Source organism: Thamnophis elegans, chromosome 3 (assembly GCF_009769535.1).
Source record: "Thamnophis elegans isolate rThaEle1 chromosome 3, rThaEle1.pri, whole genome shotgun sequence".
In the NCBI taxonomy this organism is placed as follows: Eukaryota; Metazoa; Chordata; class Lepidosauria; order Squamata; family Colubridae; genus Thamnophis; species Thamnophis elegans.
The window spans coordinates 60,183,669-60,203,181 of NC_045543.1; the positions used below are offsets into that span (position 1 = coordinate 60,183,669).

A 19,513-nucleotide genomic window follows, 5' to 3' on the forward strand; every position below is an offset into this window, starting at 1 on the left:
TCCTGAGTATTAATTGGCTTCAGTTTCCAAGATGCAGCTTCAGATTAAAATTCCATCAAAATAATTCAAAAATTACAAGAGGGATGTGCGATGATGCTTCATATCTTTTCTGCAAAATGTGATGTAACCATGAGAATGGTGTCACACCAACCATCACAAATCTATGTTTTTTATTGATACCAATAACCTAACTTTTCAGTCATTTATTGGTTTTTCATGTAACAGTTTCATGCTTTTTGCACGAAAAACTGACAAACTCTAACATCAGATTAAACAACAAGGTTCCGTATTTATTTAGTATCTAAACAGAAGTTTTTGGCTTTTGTCTTGTAAACTGCAGTAAAATCATCCCTGGGGAGAGTCCAGCAGTAATCGGCAAGCATCGACGGACTCCATTTCCCTTGGTATCTTTTCTCTATGCTGCGATATTCTGGTGGAATCTCTCCCCATCCTATTCACTCACTGCCTCACAGTTCAAAGGGAAATAGTCCAAATGCGAGTGTAAGAAGTGAATTTTCAGTGGCATGTTTGAACCAATGTTTGACCAAAGCAAAATTTCCAGGAGTTTTTCATAGTTATCTGCCTTGCTGTTCTCAAAGTGAAGATAAATTTATACACTTCCATGTGGTACCATTTTTAGTTTTTTTAGGTTTTTTTTTTTTTAGTTTATTTGTCTTGTATGCCGCCCACTCCTGAAGGACTCCGGGCGGCTCACAAAAGACAAGGGAAGGGGGATAAATAGACAAAGACAACACTTTAAAAATGCAACATTCACAATTTCCGTGGGGCTGGATGTTTCACAAGCCCCCCGGCCTGCTGGAGCAGCCAGGACTTTGTGGCTTTGCAGAAGGCCGGAGGGTAGTAAGGGTCCGGATCTCCACGGGGAGGTAATTCCAGAGGGCTGGAGCTGCAACAGAGAAGGCTCTCCCCAGGGGAGTCGCCAGCTGACATTGGCTGGCAGATAGAATCCGGAGGAGACCTAACCTGTGAGATCTAATCGGTCTATGGGAGATAATCGGCAGGAGGCGGTCTCTCAGGTACCCAGGTCCGATGCCATGTAGGGCTTTATAGGTAACGACCAGCACCTTGAAGCGGGTCCAGAGACTAATGGGTAGCCAGTGCAGCTCGCGGAGGATAGGTGTGACGTGGGTGTACCTGGGTGCACCCACATCGCTCACGCGGCTGCATTCTGGACTAACTGAAGTCTTCGAACACTCTTTAAGGGCAGCCCCTTGTAGAGCGTGTTACAGTAATCCAGTCTTGAGGTCACAAGGGCGTGAGTGACTGTCTGAAGGGCCTCCCGATCCAGGTAGGGTCGCAATTGGTGCACCAGGCGAACCTGGGCAAAGGTCCCCCTGGTCACAGCTGACAAATGGTGTTCTAAAGTCAGCTGGGGATCCAGGAGGACTCCCAAATTGTGGACCCTCTCTGAGGGGCGTATAATTTCACCCCCCAGCCTGAGAGATGGAATAGTTGGCCAATCTTTGGGAGGGAACATCAGAAGCCACTCGGTCTTGTCTGGATTGAGTGCCAACTTGTTTGCTCCCATCCAGACCCTAACAGCCTCCAGGCACTGGCACATCACTTCTACAGCTTCGCTGAGTTGGCACGGGGCAGACAGATACAGCTGCGTATCGTCCGCGTATTGATGGTACTTAATCCCGTGCCGGCGTATGATCTCACCCAGCGGCTTCATGTAGATGTTAAATAGGAGGGGGGACAGGACCGAGCCCTGCAGCACCACATAATTGAGGGGCCTTGGGGTCGACCTCTGCCCTCCGACCAACACCGACTGCGACCTGTCCGAGAGGTAGGAGGAGAAACACCGAAGAACGGTGCCTCCCACTCCCACCTCTCGCAACCGTTGCAGAAGGATACCATGGTCGATGGTATCGAAGGCCGCTGAGAGGTCAAGGAGCACAAGGATAGAGGGGTGACCCCTATCCCTGGCTCGCCAGAGATCATCGATCAGCGCAACCAAAGCAGTTTCCATGCTGTAACCAGGCCTGAAACCCGACTGATAGGAATCTAGATAATCGGTTTCATCCAAGGACCGTCAGAGTTGAGAGGCCACCACTTTCCCAACAAAGAGCAGGTTGGAGACTGGACGATAGTTGCTCAAAATGGCTGGGTCCAGAGACAGTTTCTTCAGGAGGGGTCTCACCACTGCATCCTTTAGGAGGGGCGGGAAGATTCCCTCCCGGAGAGAGGTGTTAACTATCGTCCGGATCCAGCCACGTGTCACCTCCCTGCTGGTCGAGACCAGCCAGGAGGGGCATGGGTCCAGTATACAAGTGGAGGCACTCACCGCTCCCATGGCCTTGTCCACTTCCTCAGGAGAAGCAAGTTGAAACTCAATCCATAAAGTATACTCAAGACCTTCCCCTGGTACCTTGGCTGGTACCGTGCAATTGGAGTCCAGCTCTGTCCGAATTCAAGCAACTTAATCCGTTAAATACTGAACAAATTCCTCAGCTCTACCTTGTAAAGGGTCATCCGCATCCCTCCCTTTCAAGAGGGAGCGGGTTATTCTAAACAAGGTGGCTGGGCGCAATTCAGCGGATGCAATAAGGGCGGCAAAATGCGAGCATTTCGCCGCCCGTATTGCCACGAGATAGGCTCTGATAAAGGCTCTCATCAGTGCTCGGTCTGACTCAGATTTACTGGCCCTCCAGTGGCGCTTTAGAACAATTTTCATTGTTCTACTGTACTTTGTCAAGAAGTTAGGGGGCTTCATGATCATTAGACACCTCCCTCCCCTGTAGGCAAATATACTCACCTGTGTATAAGTCTTTATTGTGAATTACCATATTTTTGGAGTATAAAACGCACCCTTTTCCCTCAAAAAAGAGGCTGAAAATCTGGGTGCGTCTTAACACTGAATGCAGCATTTATTGCCTGCCAAAGCCCCTCCCCCTTCACCACAATGGCCATGCAGAGTCTGCAGAAAGCTTTCAGAGTGCTGCTGGGGGCTGGAAAGGGCAGAAATGAGCGAAAAACAAGCCGGTTTTTGCTCAATTTTGCCCCCACCCCAGCCCCCAGGAGTACTCTATAAGCCTCCTAAAGGCTATGCATGCAATTTATTTTGACAAAAAATGGTCCCGTTTTTGCGAAAAACTGGCTGTTTTTTGCTCGTTTTTTTAGGGGCACCCTCCAGGAGCACTCTGCAAGCCCGGTAAAAGCCAATTCATGCCTTTGGGGGGGGGGGGAAGGGCTCATTTTCATGAAAAATGGGCTGTTTTGGGGAGGTTTGCAGAGTGCAAAAACCTTTTTTTTTTAATTTGCCTCTTCAAAACCTTGGTGCGTCTTATACTCCGAAAAATACGGTATCTTGAAAACCTTAGCCAACCTTTATCACATGTTTTCTACTTCATCTAATCAAAATATGTAAAATTAACCCATTTTATCTTGGAGGTCAATAATTTTCCAAAATTTGTAGACCAGTCTATTAGTTCACCTCCCTGATTAATGTTGGCAATGAATGTTGGATTGATGAAATAGGGGTACTGGAAGCACTAGCCATGTTACCTATCTAGTGACAAAATGGGAGCATATTGATTAGTTTCATTCATTCATAATAGGGAAGAAGTTGTAATGGGAAGGAGAGCTAATAGTATAACCTTGAGCTTGTTTAGAGGTTCTAGCAGGGGAATGCAACTATCATACTTGAGAGACCGCCTCCTGCCAATTACCTCCTCGAGACCGATTAGATCTCATAGATTAGGCCTCCTCCGAGTGCCATCTGCCAGCCAGTGCCGGCTGGCCACTACGCGGAGGAGAGCCTTTTCTGTAGCAGCTCCGACCCTCTGGAACGATCTCCCCGTGGAGATTCGTACCCTCACCACCCTTCAGACCTTCCGCGCAGCCCTCAAGAGCTGGCTATCCCGCCAGGCCTGGGGGTAAAGATTTGATCCGCCCCCACCCGAATGTTGAATGAATGTTGTTTATTTTTTAATTATGTGTTATGTTATATGTTACTGTTTGTATCCCCTCCCTATAAGTTGTTAGCCGCCCTGAGTCCCCTCAGGGAAAAGGGCGGCCTATAAATAAACTTATTCCTATTCCTATTCCTATCATATACCCTTGACCGACGATCGCTACACTCCTTCTATCTGGGATGGTCATCCTCTTGCACCGAGCACGCAGCTTTGGGAGGGACGCACATGGAGCAGTGAGGGAGGAAGGAGGTGACACCCGCCTAGCCAGCCAGATCAGCTGAATCAACCCTGACGATCAGTGGGGTGACAGATGTCACAGCCAATTGGCACAAAGTCATTAGTAGGAAGTAAATGATCATCATGTTTCACGTTCTTAAATGTTTTAGTCTAGCATTTGAACCAGTCATTGAATTGCCCTCACTTGACTTGCACAGATGAATAGTTTCACTAACTCTGGTACTTAAATTTAGACTACTTGCAACCAACCAATTTACATGACTACAAGCAACTTCTTAGATTGCATTCCAAATTATTGCACTAATGGGGTACCATCCATCTTTTCTTTCCAAGTGCAGCTGTATCAGCTAAGCATCTGCTTTCTTTTTAGGATGATGTCATTCTGGTCATCGCTTGTTATCCTGCTTCTCTCTTTGCCATCTTGTTCCCTGTTCTTTAGTTCTCTTTGATACAATTACTCCTCATATAGATATCCTATATGCCTAGTTTTTCCATTGTGATAAATTGTAATTGAGGTGCAAGAGTTAAAGGAATCTTTCTACTTGTCTTTTTTAGGTCCAGTTGTGGCAGGAATTGTTGGAACCAAAATGCCACGGTATTGTCTATTTGGGGACACAGTCAACACAGCCTCCAGGATGGAATCTACCAGTGAAGGTGAAGTGCAGTATTTAACAGTACAATCAAGGAGTGAGCTATGATTTGGTACCACTTCAATTTTCTTTCCTGACTTAGTCTGGCAGAATGGGTATTTTTCTTGGCTAAGGAACTGTGGGTGGCAGGGCATAGAGGATGAGGCATTCCTGTATAGTGACTGCCCCATATAGAACATTATCTCTAAGAGTTTAGGTTGGCCCTGATCCTGTTGACATTCCATATGGCTTAGAGATTTGGCCCTGGTTCTGGTTTTGTGTGTTTTCTCCTGGCTATGTGGATGATGGTTAATGATCTTGGCTGCTGTATGTTTTTCATTTTAAAATTTTATTATTGTCAACTTCCCTGAGTCACTGCTGAGATGGGTGGCTATACAAATTGATTTTTATTCATTGCATAGTCAGCCAGATGTTCAGACTGGATTTGGCATTTTTGTCCACCTATTGAGTCATTCCCAAGGACTTGGAATAGGCAGATGTGGATGTTTGAGGGTGTTAGAGGTATCATTGCAGGATGTAAATTGTTCCTATTGCAATTGACTGATGGTGAATTTATCAATGGTGTTGAAGTGGTGCTCCAGTTGTTTGGGACTGCATCCAAGGCACCTATTTGTATTGTACTACCTTTGCTTTTTTGCCACAGTCATTCTATTTCCATTTGCAGGTCTTTGTATTTTATATTTTGTTCAGTTTTTTCTCTTATTTTTGTCTGTCTCCAGTTACTGCCATGTCCACTATCCATACTTTTTTGACTTTCTTATTGACAATTGTTAAATCTAGGTTGTTATCTGGCAGGTGTCTGTCAGTTTGAATTCTAAAGTCCCAAAGCACTTTAGCTTCTTCATTTTCATTGACTTTCTCTGTTTTATGATCCCACCAGTTCTTGCTTGCAGGCAAATGGTATTTGTTGCAGATCTTCCAATTCACCATTGTTGCTGGTTTGTCATACTCTTCTTTGAGATCTGTGTGATCTTGTGATTAAATTATTATTATTTGATTTTAAGATATAGAGTTATATATCGACATATAGATTGTTTGGGAAATTGTTGTATCTTTCTCTAATAAAGTATAGGAAGTCCTCAATTTATAACCACATTTGGAACAATTTCAGCCGTACATTATTGCAGTTGTAAGTCAATGCGCCCTTGCGATTGGACCTGATTTTTTGACTGTTTTTATGGCAATCATTAAGTGAATCACATGGTCATAAGACTGAATCCAGTCTTAATCCAGTTCTGAATACCAGAAATGGACAAAAAATAAAATGCTGGAAACCAGCAAAATATGTCATTAATCACAGTCACATGACTGCAGGATGCTGCAACCGGTCATAAAGGCAAGCTGGATGCTATGTCCCCTAAATGAAATCATGTAACTGGGAGGCCCAGTGCAACATTTTACAATGGCTGGAAGTGCCTTATGCTTTATGAGCCATAAAGCAGCTTTTCTGAGGCTGCCATAACTTGAATAGTTGTTAAACAACTAGTAATGCGTCTAGAGCTACCTGCAAGGCTGTGCCATCCTAAACTGTCATAACAAAACTACAAATATGGCTAAGAAAGCCATAGAAAACAGTCATAAATACCCGTCTTAGATGAGAGGTGTAGCCCTTTTATGACTTGTGGACTTCAACTCCCAGTATTCCTGAGCCACAAGTCATAAAAGGGCCATAGCTCCCCACCCTTGACTTAGATTAACAAATTTAGAGCAGCAAATTCCCCTCTATACTGGGAGGCAGTATACTCAGTAAAACATGTCAAACATTGGGCATTATCTTCTAGGTTAATTTTTCCTAATATAGTGTCCTTTGAAGAATTCTTGAAGTTGAGGAATGCATTTAAAAAGAATAGAGTTGGGGAAAGCTCTGCTAGAGAATCATAGAGCTGGAAGAAGTCCCCAAATCTGTGAAAGTTGTCTGTCCAGATTTTGCTTGAAGGTAGCCAATGAAACGAGTTCAGTATCTACTTCCCTTTGTATCTACTTTTGCTGTCAAATTCTTTTTATCATTAGTTTTTCCTACCATTTCACGGAAAGTTTTTCCCTATCTATTACTGTGTCTGGGACTCTGGAACAATAAAAATACAAATCTTAATTTTCCGTGTGACATTCCTTCAAATATTGGGAAAATGCCAACATATCTCCTCTTTGTCCATCTCTCCTTATATGATTTTGTTTCTAAACTTTCTTGTTCTCTTGCATTGTATCTGTTTCTTCTTCTATGCATCTTTTTTTTTTAATTCAGTGTCCCAAATTGGACATAGTACTCAAGAGTTCTGATCAAGACTTCTGAAAAATACTACTTTCCATGATTTGGAAATTGTAGTTTTATTAATGAAATGTAGAACATTACTTATCCTATTTAAATCCAGTTCATACTGCTAAGTCATATTCAGTTTCTGATCACCTGCTATTCTAAGATCTTTTCCGACACATTATTAGTAAACTAGTTTCCTTAATTCTATGCTTGTACTTTTGATGCTTTTTTCTTGACCAAGAAACTCTCTATTAAATTTCATTTTATTATTTCCAAGTCCCGTGTTTAATCTAACAAGAGCATTTTGAATTTTGCTTCTATTTCTAGAACGTTAACTTTTTCATGTAATTTGTGTTGCCTGCAAATTTAAAAAGTGTTCATTTTTCACCTTTTCATCCAAGTGATTAATAAAAATGTAGAATGCAGTGTTGTGGCCAGAAATTTATTAGACCATGAAATTTAATCTTATTTAGCAACCCTATGTCTTGAAATGAAGGATATTAAGCTTTTCCCATTTCTTAATTTTCATAAAAGGGTTAACTGCCTTTGTTGATAGTCACACGTGTATTCCAAGATGCTTTCAAAGTGAACTGAAGGTTTGGATAACAGTAGACGCATGAGCTGTTTTTAGGAGTCAGGATACCTATTGTTCGTTATCTTTGAAAATGGATTTTTCAACTATGAAAACAATGGCAACACTGCTTCTCATTTTCCCTTTAGCTCTCAAAATACAATGCAGTTCAAGCACATACCAGCTGCTGCAACAGATTGGAGAGTATATATTGGTGTGCCGGGGGAATTTGCAAATCAAGGTAAATGTGTTCAAGCTTTCCCCAAATGGGAAACGAATGGTCATTCTTTAGCAGATTTTGTTTTAACACTCCTGTCCATATTTGAAATATGAATTGCATTTATGTCTGAATTGCTCCTTAGGCCAATTTGCATTTAATGTCTACCCCCAGGGACCCTGGGAATTGCAGTTTGGTCAAAGTATTGAGAGATATTTTCACCCTAGAGCCTAATTTGTGCTGAGGTCCTCCAGAAGCTATTTTTAACCTCAAGCTATAATCCTGGAAGAAGTACAGTAGCTATAAAATACGGTTGAAGAAAATTGAGAAATGTTTTCTCCCACCTCCAAGTAGGAGAGCTTCAACCAATCAACTGCCATTATAGATGTCAAAAGTGCCAAAGATAAAGGTATCCCTCTCACCCACCCAATTTATTTCAATGCAGCAATTTTAAAATAAATGCTCAGCCTGCAGATTCTTGATTAAGAAGACTCCTACCGTAGGACTTCTTCCTTGGCCTTGACTTGTCTTGAAGGCATATCCACTTGAGATTGCTTTTTTCCTGCCGTATGTTTGTAGTGATTTCAAGTCAGTTTTGACTCCTGGTGAGTGCCTGCACCAGCCTCTGCAGTTTCCTTGGCAAGGTTTTTTGAAGTGGTTTGCCATTGCCTCAGAGGTGGTATTCAGCCGGTTTGGACTGTTTCGCCCGAACCTGTAGTGGAAATCGTGGATGGGCTCGGCAACCCATCCTGGCTCTATGCCATCCTATTTAGGGACGTTTTCAAGCCAAAGTGCATGCATGAAATGCATGCGTGCTCACATTTGCCAACTGGTAGGGAAAGTAAGTGAATACCACCCCCCTTGCAGTGTCCTATTCCTAGGGCTGAGAGAAAGCACCTGGCTCAAAGTCATCCAGTTGGCTTCATGCCCAAGGTAGAACTAGATCTTAAACTCTCCCTATTTCTTATCTAATGCCTTAAATTACTACATAGAATTACTCTATGCCTTTTTTCTTTTTTACTACCAGCTTTCAACAGCCCTAATCAGAGAAAACAGAAAGAAATAGCTGGAAGGCAGATGACAGGAGAGACTCTTTTAATTTCCTGAGTGTATTGACTGGGTTTAGATGGCGGCTCTTTCTTTCTCCCTATTCAATTCCTTGAGTTTGTTTCCCTCAGTATATTCATTGCCTAAAATCCTGCTTACTCCTGCCTGACTGGTTAATATAGTTTGTTCCACTTTTCTCTCTAACAGAGGCACAACTCCCTTACAGGAACTGCCTTTTGTCAGGGGGTAGGGCATTGGTTAAAAATGACCGATGTGCTGTATATCAGAGATGCTTCATTCATTAACTGGATACAGTGAAGCACTAAAGAATATGTGCCATGCAAAGCCTACATATGGCTTGTTGGTTTCCTTGCAAGTTGTTAGCATTAAAAATAGATTTGAACAACTTTCTGTGATGACCCAGGCATGGCACAGAGGCAACACAGTCAGCTGACAGTTCAAACTGCCCCTTTATTTCTCAAAATGTTCCCCAAACGCTCCCATGTTTCTGGCAAGTCCCAGAGCAAAGTGATGACGCACACACACATACACACCTCCAGCAGACTCTGTCTGCAAGTGGTCCAGTACAATGCTGTGAGCACAATGGCTGCAAATAAGAAATCCAGCAGGGCAAAGGAATAAGTCAATTAATCCAGGAAGCAAAGGAACAAAGCAAGAAGTCCAGGAAACGTCCAACATCGGTAACGGCACACAAAACTCTATGAATTCAGTGTTTCTTCCCAACAAATTCCCCTCCCCACAGAGTCTTCTTCAGTCTCAATCCCCAAGTGTGCCTTGTGGAGAGGGCAGGGCGCTTTCCTCCCAAGTAGTCCGCTCAGCCTGCGCTGTTCCCACCTTCTCTCCACTCTCCATGGTCAAGGATCATTGCCTGAACTCTGTCTCTCATGTTCACTGCTTAGTCTCTCTAGGTCATCCTGTCCCCGTTCCTTCCTGCCTAAAAGCCATCCCAATCCTGAAAAGCCCTGGCCTGACTTGGCCTGCTCCTCCCCATATTCTTCCTAAGCCAATGAAGCCGCCCCCTTGATTTCCATGGGCTCCAGTTCTGACTCATCTTCCTCTGCAGATTCAGGCTCCAACAGGGACATGACACTTGCAAGTGGTGGTACAAGACCAACACAATTCTGATGAATTTGCACAGTTTCATTCTAAAATAAAATTCAGATATTACAAGCAGCAAATATTCACTACTTGTTGGTGACCAGCGATTTGATTGACAAATCAGAGCATCTTCAGTAAATGAATCAGTTACTTAGTTAATAACTAACAACATCGAGACAACTCAGGTTGTTTAGCCCCATGTGTCTGACTTAACATTCCTGGACAAGCTCTGAAACTAGTTTTCTAATTTGGATAAAAAGGAATTAGCTATTCTAAAAGAACGGGCATCAGAATTTCATTTTTTAAAGTGACAATAAAGCTTGTCTTATCTTATCTATTTTTTTGTTAAACACAAACTGGGGAGGGAGGAATTCACATTGGACATGGTCAAAAAGTCTGGTTCATATTTTTTTTATATCCTACCTTTATTATTTTTATAAATAATATATAACTCAAGGCAGCAAACACATACAATATTCCATCTTCCTCCTATTTTTCCACAACAGCCCTGTGAGGTGAATTGACCGAGAAAGAGGGAGTGACTGGTCCAAAGCCACCCAGCTGGCTTATTACGCTAAGAGAGAATCAGCAGAATTTTCAGAAGGTGTTTTTCCCCCTTATTTCAGAATCACATCTAAGCCACTTCTCAAAATTATTTCAATCCTTAGTCCTCAAAGGGGAAGAATAGGAAATAATGTTTCATTTCAAATTAACTTAAAACTGAACTGAATTTTAGGGTCACGGAAAATAAAATTACTTCATATCCTCCTTGTAACCTTTACTTGCAGCTCTGTTAATTAAAATGCATGTTTGAGTTGATTAATGTCCATAGTAATGCTTGCCACCTGTAACTCTATTCAAACTTAATTTTAAAAAGCAGTAGGCTAGTCTGCTTCTCTGTTGTCATAATGTGTAAAGGAAATGTTCTCAGAAGCAAAGTATGGCTGTTGACTTTACTGAAATGGTCCATTATTATGTTTTTAATTTTAGGGAAAAGGTGATATGGTAACATATTGGTTGGAAGGAAAAAAGTCTCGAATAATTCAGAAGAAGGGATTAAGCCCATCTGCAACCTCTGAAGCTATTAACCAGAGTGGTTTTGGTATCATTCCTGGTGTTGTATAGAATGTTCCATAATCAAATCCATTCCAAAAGAATGTTATCAGGCGACTAATCTATCTCACTTTTTAGAAAATTATAAGCAGGAAGAATCTGAGATATCTCAAGGTTCTTGTTTTTTTTTTAAACAAACCATGCAATCAATACAATTCTCAGCTCACAGATTAACCCAAGTAGTCTCTGTGAAGATTCAATTGTTATATCATGCTATGGTTTATTTTTTTTAATAGTTTTTAATAGTTTAATATATCTGTTTATTTATAGCTAGCCTTCTATTTTCTGTGAAGACCCGAAGATACATATCATTTTCATTCTGCCAGTGGTTGTGGCTTAGCAAGAGTTGTGAGTGCAGTCTTTGTAATTTGTGGCCATGCTTTGTAGCTTGGGTTAGGCCACTAGTTCTTGTTCAAGAAAACATAGTTAAAATGAACCATGGTTTAGCACAATGTATAATCTTATTTCAGTTCATATTCAACTCCAAGGTTGCTGTTATTACTGAACTATAACTGTTAGCAACTTTCACTGCTGTCTATGATGGGCGGATCAGCAATTGTACACTCATGAAAGTCAAGAGTAGGTTTCTATCAACATCCAGCTTGAGTAGCCAAATAAAAGTCTAGGATCATTTCTGAAAAGCTTACTGTTTATTGAATACATTGCATGGTAATGGCAACATAAAACTAACCCTGAGATTCTCAGGCATCAGTTCACAATATTAAACGATTTTCCCAGCCAAACCCCCAGGCTTCCTCGTAGACCATGTAAACAAGTTCTCTTTGTTATGGGAACCATCTGCCTTCTTCTTCCATTAAGATGTCCTTGAAAAGTTTCCAGACTTTCACAAGGTTCAGTGGAACTGTAATAGTTTCATTTCTCTAATTTGTAATCAACACTTTACCCTTTACCCTAATGACAAGTTGAAACAAAAAGGCACATAGCTGCCAATGTTTCACTCTTGACAGGTTTCATTATTTCCCCTTATAATATCTCTTATACGCCACCTCTGTTAACAGCTACCCAGAAAACATGATTGTTTGGGAGAACTCCATAGTTTATATGTAGAAACTCACTGTGGTTTGTACTGGATAAAGTTAATCAGTCTCTTTTAGACTCTCCCTCCTTAGGACACAATTACTGGGCAAAGTTAGAGAGGACACACGAATTTGGAATTAACAAGCTTGCTTAGTTTCCCATTTCTATTCGGTTGGGAACATTAAATAGGGAACTCATGATCTACAATGTGAAAAATAGGAGACAATGAAATAAATGGCAGTTTGTGTAAGATGTGCTGTCCAAAGCAGTTTTATTATGATTTTTTTTCTAGGCACGATATCAAAACTCATACATGGTGGTATAATTCTTTACCTCTATTATATTCAGAACTTTTTGGGAGGCTGAAAGGGTTCCAAGTTGGCAACAAGCACCCAGTGAAGGCACAAATGCAAGGTCTGAATGCAAAGCAAACGTTGTAGAAAACAAATGGGAGAAAGAGTTGTGATGCTGTCTATACTGTTGTGTTCCTTTTTGTATGAGGATAAGCATTCTGTGTTGGCATTGTTTAATTCACCTTTGGGGTGCTGGATTCCTACTGAATTGCTACTGGAGGATGCAATGTTTTTTTCACCAAGGACCTCAAAATCACTCTGGCTTTTCTTGGAATTTGGGATGTTGGCCAAGCAGTCTGAATCCTGAAGCAAAAGCTTGGCTGCTTCCTGCAAGCATTCCTTTGTTCCTAAATAACTACCAGCATAAATAAGTGACACTCATGTTGTAGAACTGTGTAACATCAGTTAAATGCACATGCATTCAAAGATGCTCAAATCCCCTAGTGATTAAGATCAGACAAGAGACTGATATTATTTTGACTGGTTGAAAAAATATGAATTGAGTTTGAAGAGATTCTATATGTTGTGAAAAATGCCCTCTGAAAAAATGTCATTTATTAGAGCACCCAGTAATTATTACATTTTATTTCCCTTCTTTCTCTCTTTATGCTGATTTGTGTTCAGTTGAAGAACTTGATACTCTTGAACTTAATGGAAAAAAATATTGCAGTCTTATACAGTAACTAAATATTTTTGTGTTAAATTAGTTAGGCCAAAGTTATTTGTCTATTTGTTATAATTAGAAAGAATGTTACCCATAAGACCTCCAAATTGTAAGTCAGTAGTATTTCAGTAACTGTTTCCTTATCTGCAGTACTTCTAAGATTAATTTTGTCTGTAATGTCTGCAGGTTGTTTTTGCTTCTTGTAACTTCTATTCTCTTCCAAGTTTCTTTTCAATGTATAGCCAATATATGAAATTGCTATTCTGTTTTGCTTTCCTTTGTGATCTGCGTTAATTAGATGTCAGATGCTGGAGAAAAAAGGTTGCTTTCAGATGTTAGAGATAAAAAATGTTCTTTATTATAATAGCAATTATAACTCTTTATTTAAGAATACATTAACATTTAATATTTTCAATACTTTTCTTTCTGTTGCTTTCTACCTTGAAAGTTTCATTGATTTCCATAAGCATAGGACTACAGTCTCATGGTAGGACTTAAAACTATGCTTCTACTTGTTACTTCTATTGATTTTTTTTGTTATTGTTGTCTTTTTCTTTCCTGTTTTCAGAGTTTATAAGCTATTTTGTAGTACATGTATTTGGATCATTCTTACTATAAATTTCTCCAGTATCATTAATATATTTTTAAAAAATTAGAATACAATACATGAATGTTAAAATTATGAGCTGTACACTAAATTGTTTAAAAGGGGAAAGAAGCATATATTTTTTTGTTTAATTGATATTGTGAAATTTTTGATATTTTAATCAATGCATTTTAAAAATTCACTAATCTAAAATGTTATCAGAATTTTAAAATGAAATACTCATTTCCAGTATCCAGTCAGTTTTATAACCCTTCAGTTTATCTTTTGTAGTCCCTTTAAAAAGCTGTAATTAAAGTTCAAGGCTCATATTTAAATGAAAAAGTTTGTGATTTTATTGGTTTTTGGCAACAAGTCCTGCACTTATACATTTTTTTTCAATTAGGCTATTAAGGGCATTCTAAATAATCCCCCCCAATTAACTACCTTACTAAAATTATACATACTAACCAGTAAACTCACACAGAGTTAAGTTAGCATGCATAAATCAACTCTGAACATTCAAAGTGTTTCATTTAAATAAACTTTTACTATAATTTTTAAAACAAGCCACTAAAGCAGATCAATACAATTATTCCTATAGTGCAAATAGAAACCCCCCCAAAGAAGAACACATTCTGTTATTTTTTTTAAAGCATATTAATTTATTAATAAATTTCCCCCCTTTCCCAAGTTATTTTCCCAAGAAGTTACATTATGGGCACCAAACAAGGTTCTGTTGAAGAATAAATATTTTGGAAGAGTAGTTGTTATTGGGTTAAAGTGTTATTTATTGTTTATTAAAAAAAATTTAAATTGCTCAATAGCCAAACTCTTGGTAACTTCAGTAAAACATACTAAAAGATACAATTTTAATAAAAACATATACCAAAAAATTCAAATAAAATGCAAGCTAGGTAGCAGCAAGGCAATCATATGAAGCTAAAACAACACAAATTAAAGTACAAGTAAAGTGCAGTTAAAAGGCATGGGGAAATAGACAGATTTTCACCTGGTGTCAAAATCATCCTCAAGTGGGTGCTAGCTGAGTCTCTCTGTGGAGAGAATTCCACAAATGGGGTGCCACTGCAAAAAAAATCCCCCCTTTTGTTGAGACCCAAGTCAAATTATTTGCTGTGATGGGAATCTAGAAGTGGGCCTTATTAGATCTTAAAGATCTTAAAATCTCATTGGGTATTTACAGGACAAGGTGCTCCTTCAGCTAATGTGATGCTAAATCATTCAAAGTTTTAAAGAAAAAGGGCTGCACATTTAATATCCAGAACATGCCTCAAAGAATTGGGGGAGGGGGGATTTGATTCGAGGGAATGAACTTTCCCCATATTCAGTTAATCAATCTGAATTTCACCTTCTCCCATTGTATCTCCATCTTGATTAAACCTGAAATTTTGCTCCACTTTCCTTGCGGCATGTCCTAGTGCTATGATGGCGAACCTATAGCTTGCATGTAAGAGGTGGCACACAGAGCCTTCTCTGTGGGTACACGTGCCATTTCCAGCCGCTCTTCTGGTTTCTGACGTGCATGTCAGCTGGTCTTTCCGGGCGCCAGAGCACCAGAAAATAGCCTAAAAAATGGCCCCAAAATGGTTTTTTGGGGCCCTTTTTGGGCTGAAAAATGGCCTGAAAACAGGCATGCATGCGCTGGCCAACTGGTCTTCCTGTTTCTGGTGCTCCGGCATGAGCACATGCACACATGTTCCAGTTTGGGCACTCAGTGCCAAAAAGGTTCGCCATCACTACCCTAGTGTTATTCTGGTTACCTTTGAATTTTGAAATATAGGGGGAATCTAAAGGAATCTAAGGAACTTGAGAGTGCATGTTGCCCTCAGCCAGGGATGCACAACTTTTTTTTTAGCCCAAAAGCCACATGAGACTTTGTGCATCTTCAAATACATACTGCAGAAGTGGGTGTAACTAATTGTTGTTCCTTGGGGAGGAAGAACAGGAGTTTGAAAGGGCAAAGCTGGTGCATTGAACATTTGGTATCAACTTGGAACTTATAAGAGACCAACTTTAGCCTTGCTCTGTTTGGGGAACTTTGTGGCCCAAAAAAGAAATGCTGGAAAGCCACTTGTAGTCCTGGGATAAATCTTGCTCCCTTCTCTTTATAACCAGTTTTTTTTGCAGCCCTGTGCTTTGATGATGATGTAGGCTTACTAGCTTTTTATCTGGTGTTTCTAGCTGTTCCCTAAAAATGTGCAAGGGGCCAATAGAATGGTTTGTTCCCATTGTACCTTCCTACTCCAGTAACAATTTACATAACAAGTAAGAAATATCACATGCATATTAACAACAGGCAGTGTAGTATTGTGGTTAAGATGCTGGCCTGGCTTTGGGAAGTCCATCCTCAGCCACAAAAGTTCATTAGGTGATTTTGGGTCACCCAGTCTGTTAGCCCTACCTATCTCACAAGGATATTAATACTAGGGGAAAGTGGGAGGAGGAAGCATGATGTGCTTGCCTTTCTTTTCTGAATAAAGGCAGGATAGAAATCTAAAAATTCATAATAGAAAACACAAGATCCCTTTCTGATACTCTGCTTTGAAATAAATGTTGCTTAGCCATGTTTCCCACAAAGTGCTTGCAGGTATTTTTCATTTATCTGTTAAGATGGACCACGTGCACAAGGGTTAAATGGTGAACTGCTCTCAACAAAAGCAAAGGATGATTGTGCATGATTACCTCTTGCTTTCCACTGAGATGGAAGCTTAACAAACCTATCAGCAATAAAATATGTGTGACTACCAAACGAGGCTTTTAGAACTGGGAAACCTTTTAGAAGACATTTCTGGTGTAGGCCAACTTAAAAAGCTAAAACCAAATGCAAATTGTTCTAAATGTATTAAATATGTTGTTCCTCACATTTCATCCCTGTAACGTATCCGACATGGATTAAATATGTAACATACATACGAAATGATATTGCACGTACATTTAGGGTACAGAAATATGTATATGAGGTCTGCTGATTCTGCAGTTTTTCAAAGGCTTATTTTGTTCTATGCTGAATCATAAGAATTCATGGTTATGGAGTTACATGGTGTTTGTAACATGGCCAATAAAACTTCTAACCTTGTATTAAAAAATAGGAGAGGGGGAACAGAAAAAGCTAGGAGGATAACCCACCCAAATTTAAGCCCTTTTGAATGCCACAAATTTCAACTGGAGAGATTTAGCAACATGTTCAAAATTCCCCACAAAACTAATGAAACGCAAATGGCTTGATTTTGTTAGATTGCATTGCTGGTTACATAACGTTTTTAACTTAACTGTACATTCAGAATAGTCACAGTAGGATACACAAGTATGCCTCAAATCAAAATCTAAATGCGTTCAAAACTAGAACTCTTAGCTTCCATCATTTCCATTTCATTGGAGACCTTATGCAGAAGAAGGGAGATTGCATGACATACAACAATACTGAGCATACCAGAGAGAGAGACAAAAGAAGTTGGAAACTAATGGCATATTAATAAAGTTTGAAAACTCAGGTATTAATGCAATTTCACTCATTTTCCTTCACAGATATGGTCTTCAGGCTTTGATTTCTGCACACATATGATTTCTTTGCTGAACTTGCTTAACATGGTAAAAGTTGGAGCAGGAAAGAGGGGGGTACACAACTTCAAGGAACTTAATGGAGCTCCCTCCATATTAACCTGCAAAAGTTAATAACCACACCCAAAGGTGCTTTTTCCAAAGGCAACTGGACTTTGATTTTCTTTGAAGATGTTTCGCTTGTCATCCAAGAAGCTTCTTCAGTTCTTCAGTGAGAACTGCAGAAGCTTCTTGGATGAGAACATAAATGTCTTCATGGAAAAAAACAAAGCCCAGTTGCCTTTGGAAAAAGCACTTTTGGGACAACCATGGCCAAAACATCTGAGAATCTCCATAGACATGAATAACAGCACCCAGTCCATTTCTGGACCAACTTTGAACTTGGCAAGTGCGTGGGAATTAACCCCATTTCTTTAGCCCTGTATAAGAAAATAGCTGAAGCCCCGCTGCTTAGAATTCACCATACCAAACATCGATTCTCCTTCAAGAAGCCATTATTAGTTGCATTGGAACAAAAACGAAAAGTATATCAGGCACCAAAGGTTCGCGTATCAGTCCCCTACCAGGTTTTTAAAGTTAACAGCTGAACTAGGAGGCTAGCCCCATGCAGTGCAATACCAGCTAATATATGATTATTATAATATTATCATTATATTATTATTACCGTTATGGTTATTTAGGAAAAAAATAAAGAGTCGGAAGGGTGGGTCGTCAGTATTGTTTGTCCCCGTTTGAAAGAACGCTGGCCCAAGTCGAAAGTCGGAGCGCTGGCAATGACAAGACGGTTTGTTCAAACGATCGCCTGGGGATCCGAAGTGAGGTCTTCGGTGGGGTTTATATAACAACAGTACCTGTCGTAAGGGCTGCTCTCCGTGTAGGAGCAAACGATGATGCTGTCGCTGGGGACGACGTTCAAATCGTCCTCCGCCGGGCAAGCGGCGGCAGCGTCCCCCTCGAGGCCAGGGTACTCCCCCCGCGGCTGGTCTAAGGCACTGTAAGGAGAGGCCTCGGCCACAAAAACGTTCCCGCCGGGCATCTCTGGATAGCACTTCTCCAAGTACCTCAACATTTCCTCCTGAGCCACTTTGGGGTCCAAGGCCACGCAATCCCGCTCGGCGGGGGTGGCGAGTGAGTCTTTCCCCCCGCAGTAGGCCACCCGGCGGGTCTCCTCAGCCGGCTGGGCGTCGCGTGCTTTCAGGGCCAGCTCGTCGCAGCTGCTCTTGCCGGACTCCAGGTCTGAAGGGGTCCTCAGCAACTCCAGGACCTCCTTGTCCTGGGGTTTCTTGCGGCAGCAGGCGCACTGGGGGCAAAAGCTGACGTTGGGCCATTTGCTGCAGCCGTCGGTTTTCCTCGTCAGGGCGATGGCGGCGATGCCGGGTAAGCAGATAGCCGGTCCGATGGCCAGAAGTGGGATGTCGCCCAAAGTCTCGCCTTTGATCCCGGAAACCGTGAACATGAAGCCAAACACCAAGAAGACGCTGACCAAAGCCACCACCAGTCCAGTCCGAGGGTTAATGTCGTCGGGTCGCATGGCTTACGGGCGCTCTAGGTCATTGGATCCCGTCGCTCCACGAAGAAACGCGGGGAGAGGAAGAGAGCTCCGTTCCCTCGGAGCAGCCTTGGGGGAGGGAGAGGGGGCCAGGCGCGACGGCTCCACGACGGGCCCCAAAGTCGCTCGCAACGTTTACGGGACGCCTCGCCTCATCTCACCTCTCCTTCCCCTCCCAGCCGGGCTTTCAACGGAGCGCGCCGTCGCGTAACCCCAGGACCGGACGAATCTCCTGCCAGGCTTCCCCTTTCCCCCCCGATGCTTTGGCGGTTGCTTTTAGCTTGGTTGCTGCCGCTCAGAGAAGCTGCCTTTTTTTTCCTCGGCAGCCTGAAGGCACGTGAAATCCCGAGGGCTTCTTGGCTCTTCCCGTTCGGATGCCCGGGATGAGCGATGCATTAAAAGCAGTTGCAAAGACTTTTACCCTAGCAAGAGGTTCCAATATGCCCAACACGCGAGCGAGCGAGGGAATTAGGTAACACACGATTGCGATGCGTAGCTCCAAAGGTTGCGAATGGGATGGGGGGTTCGGCCTCGTGCGGTTAAGAGGGGAAATGCGGCTGCACGTGAAAGAAGCGGCGATCTTCAACTAGTCCGCGTGGAA

The 19,513-nt window shown here is 41.5% G+C and overlaps 2 protein-coding genes across 2 annotated transcripts in view; one reads left to right on the forward strand and one right to left on the reverse strand.

Moving 5' to 3' along the window:
- The window catches only part of LOC116506170, a 112,979-nt gene extending 101,821 nt beyond the window's left edge, over positions 1-11,158 (forward strand). The window contains exons 22-24 of the mRNA XM_032213822.1: positions 4,731-4,829; positions 7,800-7,891; positions 11,024-11,158. Of these exons, the coding sequence (XP_032069713.1) occupies positions 4,731-4,829; positions 7,800-7,891; positions 11,024-11,158 (326 nt within the window). The remainder of the gene's footprint in view (positions 1-4,730; positions 4,830-7,799; positions 7,892-11,023) is intronic.
- A 6,995-nt stretch (positions 11,159-18,153) lies between these two features.
- Positions 18,154-18,894, reverse strand: TMEM215 (transmembrane protein 215). Its single transcript, XM_032212804.1, has one exon. It carries the CDS (start codon positions 18,892-18,894, stop codon positions 18,154-18,156), a length of 741 nt encoding a protein of 246 aa, XP_032068695.1.
- Positions 18,895-19,513: the final 619 nt, after the last annotated feature.

What these genes read in the sequence shown, in the direction of transcription:
- TMEM215 (XM_032212804.1), bottom strand. Translation starts at nt 18,894, where the DNA reads ATGCGACCCGACGACATTAACCCTCGGACTGGACTGGTGGTGGCTTTG.